This window comes from Dromiciops gliroides, chromosome 3 (genome assembly GCF_019393635.1).
Source record: "Dromiciops gliroides isolate mDroGli1 chromosome 3, mDroGli1.pri, whole genome shotgun sequence".
NCBI lineage: Eukaryota > Metazoa > Chordata > Mammalia > Microbiotheria > Microbiotheriidae > Dromiciops > Dromiciops gliroides.
Genome location: NC_057863.1, coordinates 437,399,294 through 437,406,100, shown reverse-complemented (window position 1 = coordinate 437,406,100; position 6,807 = coordinate 437,399,294). Strand labels below are relative to the sequence as shown.

General features: G+C 47.4%; 1 protein-coding gene across 1 annotated transcript; it reads right to left on the bottom strand.

Annotated features, from left to right (window-relative positions):
• Window positions 1-1,367: 1,367 nt before the first annotated feature.
• Window positions 1,368-5,654, bottom strand: EVX2 (even-skipped homeobox 2). The gene is made up of 3 exons (XM_043990958.1): window positions 5,231-5,654; window positions 3,740-3,990; window positions 1,368-2,063 (listed from the first exon to the last, which is right to left on the bottom strand). The coding sequence occupies exons 1-3, from the start codon at window positions 5,652-5,654 to the stop codon at window positions 1,368-1,370; spliced, it is 1,371 nt and encodes a 456-aa protein (XP_043846893.1).
• Window positions 5,655-6,807: the final 1,153 nt, after the last annotated feature.

Sequence of the window (6,807 nt, the reverse complement as noted above, 5' to 3'; positions counted from 1 at the left end):
CATGATTGGCAATTTTCGTCATAATCTGCACATTATTAGCATCAAAATTGACATGGCAGTAACACTGGTGGTTTTTGATGTGCCTTTCTTCAAGTTCAAGGAAGTCCCTCCAGTAGCAGTGGTTTGGTATAGCAGGTCTCAGTTACCCAGTGGTGGCTTTTCAGAGGCAAAGGCTCAATAGACATGCGTGAGAAATAATGCTGAGAGCCAAGAGGGAAGGAAGAGGGAGAAAGGGGGGGTGGGGGTGGGAGCAAGAATTCAAACTTTTTAAAGTGTCTATAAGGTAAATAAATGCTTCAGGACAATATCATATACCTAGAGATTCAAGTATTTCCCAGATAGCGTAGAATATGGTGTTAGAAAGCTGGGCTTTAAAATGTCTCTTCAGATCCTATAGTAACCTGTCAATCTCTCACTTTCCCACACTTTACTGGCCCATCCGCAGCCACTTCATTAGATGCCACTCTTTTGCATAAAATATGCAAGACGTTTTCAATTCATTGGGACTGAAACAGAAGATAGGAAAGAAAGAGGAGTGAGGGAGGGAGAGGGGAAGAGGGCCACTGGTACCACTCTTCCCCATTTTCGTCTTGCTTTTGCAAAGGCGGCAAAATGCCCTAATTTCTTCTACATCCCTCCTTCTCTTTCCTCCCCACGCACCCCCAAATAGGTAAACACATTCATAAACACCGGCAGGCGCGCAGCCGCCACTTCCACCTTCACAATCTTTTCCCAAACCTCCTCTCCTTTGCCTCTTTTCTCTCTTCCTGGACTGAAGACAGAGGACTGCCCCTCCGCCAAGAAGCTAAAATTCAAAGAAAAAATCCCAACCACTTCCCCAACCCCAAACAAACTACAAACAAAAACAACGCTAGGACTGAATCTCAATCTCTCAATCTCTCTCTCTGTCTCTCTCTCTCTCTCTCTCTCCAGCATAATGCAATAAGATAAATAATTCCCTTTTTCTTTGTTATTCCTCCCTTGCTCCTGGGCCACCTATGTTCACCATTATATATTCAAGATTAATACAAGCACGGGCTGGAAGTCACTAATAACTCAGTTTAGGGTTGGGTTTCTGCCGTCGAGCCTAGAGTTCATTACGGGGGTGGGGGTGGAGGTGGGGGCTGGGAAGGGTGAAAGGGAGTGGGAAGAAAGAAGGGAGAGGGCGAGCTGAGAATAAAAAAATAGAAATAACTTTTCTGAAACCGAGTCGCGGCTCTTGCCCCACCCTCCTCCTTTCTGCTCTCACTTCCTCCCCGCTGCCCCTCGACCTCCCCCTAGCGGCGGCCCAAAGCACGGGGTAGGAAGAGGCGTTGGCGGTGGGACGTTCGGAGTCCAGCCCCTGGTAGCTCAGCCGGCTAGTTTAGTTATCTGGTGAGCGGGGCCTCCTCCCTCTGGTCCGGGGGGCTGACCGCGGTCTTGCTGAGCACTGCGGCCGAGTAGGGCAGGAAGCTACTCTCGGACCGCTGCGAGGCGGCACTGCAGGCGAAGTCCGACCCGCTTCCACCGCCCCCTCCACCGCCTCCCCGGGAACCCAGGGCCGCGGCTGCTGCAGCTGCGGCGGCCGCCGCCGATTGACTGCTGTGGCAGCTGAGGCAAGAGCAAGGCGCGGAACCGCCGCTGGGGGGCGCCCCGGCCGCCGCCGCGGAGGAGGCCGCAGCGGCCGCGGCCGCCGCAGCGGCCGCTGCTGAGGCCGCGCTGTTAAGCCCGGCGGCCGCCGCGGGAGACTGGTAAAGGCCCGGGTGGCGGAAGCTGCAGAGCAGCTCGGGCCGTGAATAAGGGTGAGAGAGGGCGCGGAAGGTGTCCAGGGGGCGGATGGATGTCGCGAAAGGTGACGAGGCCGCCGCCGCAGCTCCCGAGGCCGCGGCCGCAGCCGCCGCGGCCGTGACACCCACGTGGGGGTAGTAGTGGAGTGGCACGTGCGAGTGGAAGGGATAGGGCAGGCTTCCGGTGGCGGCCGCGTGCGTCATCATGTAAGTGTAGAAGCTGGGGTCGGCCGGGTGGGGCCACGACATGGCCAGGCGCTGTCTCTTGTCCTTCATCCGTCGGTTCTGGAACCACACCTTGGGGGAGGGGAGGAGGGCAGAAGGGAAAGGAGTAATGGATGGAGGGAAAGACCAGAAGTACACCCAGGTTAGAGACCTAGGCCACTATTGGCAGCTAATATAAGAGGCCCTCGCCCCCAACCCCATACACATGTGCACAACTTCACACAATCATCCCTCACCTCACAATACACACAGCCTGCTGTGGGTACCATTGACATCAATAATAAGCATTTCGACCTCAGGAAGTCGATCTCCATCCTCTTTTTACTTTCCATAAACACACCTGCCCGCCTGTCCTCATATCGCCCTGGTCCCAAGCCTAGCCTTTAGGCTTAGCCCTAGTCGCAGCTGCAGGCAATTCAGCCAGCTGCCGACAGATATGCACAGCACCCTCACCTCTACACACACACACACACACACACGCACATACACACACACACACATCCCCACCCCCCACGTTTGCATTAACTCACCCTCACCCACCTAGGTGCCGGGTCTCGGGTTGTCCTAGCCAATTTCTTGTTTATTTGCTTATATGTGCTTTTCTGACGTCCACGCTAAAGTGTACTCAACAGAAGTCCTTTCCCACCCACACCCTTCCACCACTCCAGTCCACAGCCTGGAGGTACCTCCTAACAATTGAAGGATTTACAAATGGATTCTAGGCTGACTAGGATTCTCAGAGAAGTAGGTGGTGGTAGCTTTTACTTGAGGGGCACAAGCACAGCACTTGAGGCATATGCATTTTGATACCTCTGTGCCCAGCTTCATATACTCATTTAAAACAGAGGAAGCGGTTTTGTTGAGATTTGTCCTATGTACATTGGATTACCAAATTTCTGCCCTTTACAGATAGAAGCCTTTCCTTTTCCTGACGATGTACTGTTCACGATGACCTACGTAATTCGTCTTTGCCTTCATTAAAGAACGATCCAGGTGAAAGTAGGGGGAGAAACTCTCCTCACCCAATACAATACTTCCTGTTACTGTGTTTATGGGGCTTATCTCTTTTTCTGGTGTATCTCAACTACCTAAAAAGGTCATCAAATCACCCAACGACCCAAACGCTTCATCTAGTGTACACTAACAAAAAACAAAAGAAAACCTATCCCCTATAAGGAAGACACACCTCACGACAGAAATTTGGATAGAAAAAAAAAAACAATTGTTCCCCTCCACGGTTTCGCGTAGCAGGTATTATGTAAAAAAAGGGACACATAGGGAGGAACTACATCGAAATTCACTCTCTTAGCAATACATTTTTCAACGGCATTCATTTTCTTTTTAGTTGTAGAGAGTGTCCTGGAAAATAAACCTTCCATATCAAAAACAAATGAAAAGTTTCACTTCAGATCGATCATTAGAGAAACAAAGAACACTATTTTCACTGGACAAAGGGAGAGAAACTGTGAGAAGACAATTCCTAATTTGTTGGCATCATTCAATAAATCCATGACTGTTCTTTTTCTTATTATTGTTGCCATTTCAATTAGTGCCCGTTGGGAGGATGGGGAAGGGAAATACCCCCATCAGGCTCATCTTTAGATTATACACAGTGCAGGAATAAAGAAGGATCGAGATTAGTTGCAAGCATTTTCTGACTTCCACCCCAAACTGCCACCTAAAGAGGCCGACAGAAAGGTCAGACGACACCCGGCAATGCCCTTCTAGTAGTTTAGAGATAGCAGTACCTTGATGGTGGTTTCCGGCAGGTTGAGCGCTGCGGCCAGTTCGCATCTTCTGGGCCGAGAGACATAATTCTCGCGGTAGAACTCCTTCTCCAGTCGGGCGATTTGCTCCCGGGTGAAGGCAGTGCGGTAGCGTCTCACCTGATCGGCCCCGGAGCCCGAACTACCAAGGGCATTACTGCTGTGCAGGTTGGTCAAACCGGAACCTGAGGAAGAAGGGGTGGTAGTAGCAGCTGAGCTGCTTTCCGAATATCCTAGGAAACAAACAAACCAACAAATACGCATGAAATACATATATGTACACACACACGCATATATTTGAGCTTGGAACCTCCACGCTCAGTAGGTTTCGAGTGTATTAAATAAAGATGCCTGAGAAGGAGGGAACCACTGAATTTCTGAACTGATGTAATTGATAGTAGCTGTCATTGTTACAAATTGCTACTGTTAATAGAATCAATAAAGTTTTGGGATCCCTTCATAACCAAATAATTCTAAGTAAATTAGGTAGTTTTTAATAATTATAGAATTGTTACGCTGGGACAAATTAAACCAAAGAAGAGCAGACACCTCAAAGCACAGTTTGGGAGACTAGAGGACTCAGCTAAAACCATCTCTCTCTAACTTGGATCAGCTTCTCCAGTTCAGCTTTGTTGTTTCTTAATTATTTGTAAGACTGGCAAAGTAACAGTCACTAGAACCAAAGACATAATAGGGCAGAATCCACCTCACCTCCCATTCCTCTCAGATACATCCAACACTGCGATTACTATCTTAACCAAAAGGATTCTCTCTTATCAGTCTCCCTCCCCATAACCAAAAAGGAATAAATCTTCATATATATGTTATACAATACATACATACATACATACACTTCCAACCCCATTAAAATGGGGCATGCTGTAATGGAGGCCAGTTTAATAGCTAGTGTGTTAAAAATGAAGCTGAATAGTTCATTTTTCATGAGTGGGAATTGAGCAATAACCATTTTGAGGTGAACTCTGCAAACATTTTAAATCCCCTCTCCATTTCTGTATATTACAGAGTCTGACTCAAATGGTTCGGTGTAAACCTACAGCAGAGAGGACATACACTTTTGATCTAGGTAACCACGGACTCTTTATTCCTTTGATGAATTTGGGTGTACCTTTGTTTTGATTGTGAGTCTCTTTTGTACATACTCATACAATGAATATGTTTGTGTGTATATACACAGAGACACACAAATATACAGAGACACTTATATGAATGTCTCCGGTCCCCCGTACATGTTTACACTTTCGCAGATAAACACACCCAAGACTGTATCATTCCTGGATTCACAAGCCAGCGACAAGAGCTTTCTTACAGCTCGGACAGTGTTGGTAACAGAGCAGGTAAAAAAGTACCTCTATTGGCTAGCGAGTTACCTCCAGAATAACCCGTAAGATCAGAGAGGAGAGAGAAACACTAAGAGAGGGAGAGGGGGGAAAGGCAGGCAGACGCCCGAGTTACCTTTGTTATTGTTTTCCTTCAACTGGGAGGCACTGAGGCTGGCTGGAGAGCGGAGAGCGGAGCAGCCCACCTCCACATCACTGTTCATATCTGCCTCTGGAGCAACTTCGGAATAATGGCCCGTTTTCTTCCTGCTTTCTGCCGGAGGGATTTCGGAGGAGACCGCGCTTTCGCTGCTCGGGTGTTGCAGGTTGAATAAAGTGTCTATTTCGAATTTCCCTTTGGCAGGGATGTCCCCTATAGCGCTATGCAGGGAGGCGGAAGTCAGTCTCGGGCTGAGGCGACCACCGTGCTGTGAATTTTCGAGGGCCTCCAGCACCGCATTTCCAGCTGAGTCGGACAAATTCGAAAACCTTTTGCCAGCTGTAGGGCTGTGCAGCCCTCTTTCCATCAGAATCATCTCTTTTCTTATTCTTTCCATCATCTCAGCTTTATAAAAAATGTCAAAGTTGTAGGGCTGGTCCTTTCCTAATGATGAGCTGCAGCAGGGGCTAATTCACATTCAGCCCCAGCGAGTGGCTCTAAATATTATTATCTCTTTTTTGAGGGAGGCGTAAAAATTGTAGGATGCCAAAGCGAGGGAATGACTGGTCAAAATGACCCATACATCCTTTCTAGACCGAAATGTCATTCATCAAAAAGTAGCGCTCGTCATTAAGGTAGGAATGACGCTGTTCGAATAATCATTTATTGTAACAGGTTTATAAGCAAATAAATACGAGCTCTTGTCAGTGGGTAATGAAGGCGGCTTCGGAGCAGACAAATATATCCAGGTGGAAAGAAAGGAAAGAGGAGAAGTGAAGAGGCAAGCTCCTGTCCTTTGCCTGATCAGATCTTGCTTCAATTGCTCTGGGGTTTGGCCTCTGGGGGTGAAATTGACAGTCTGATTAATAAAATGAGCAGCGCCACATTTCCCCCTTCATTTAGGGACATCATTATGCTCTGATTTTTGTTTTGTTGCCTTTTAGGTCCTAATGATGCAGCTTCTTCCTCATTTTTTCTCGGACAGAGCCACATGTTAAATAATAGATAATGCTTTTATTTTTCCAGGGCAGATTGTCTGTCTAGGATTTTTTTTTTAATATATATTTACAAGCAGAAGTGGGGGTGGGGTGAGGTAGGGAGAAGGTTGTAAGCGGGGTTGCCTAAGGAGAGGATCATTATTTCTAGATCTGGCTCTCTTATTGAAGAACCAAATATGAATTTTTTTCTTTAGTAAAGAGGACTCTTTGCTCTCTCCCGCCCATCTCCTTCTCCATCTCACTCAGGCCATCCTCCCCAGAAAAATCTTCCTTGGCGGAGAGTTTCAAAACTCTCGCTGTGCACTAAAAGAGTGCCTTTGAGCTTCTGTGTGCAAATGGAAATAATTACGAAGACTCTTACTTTCTAATACATTTTGGTTATTGAATTCTGAACTCTGGGTGTAGGGTTTTTACTTTTGTAATCCTGCTGATTGATGGTCCTCTCCCTACCATTTGTCCTCTGGGGAAAATACACTGCTATATGATTTGATAGCAAGGCTCGACAAATAACTTTAAACACATTGGTGATTTAAGGCACCCTATGAGCTGACCCTT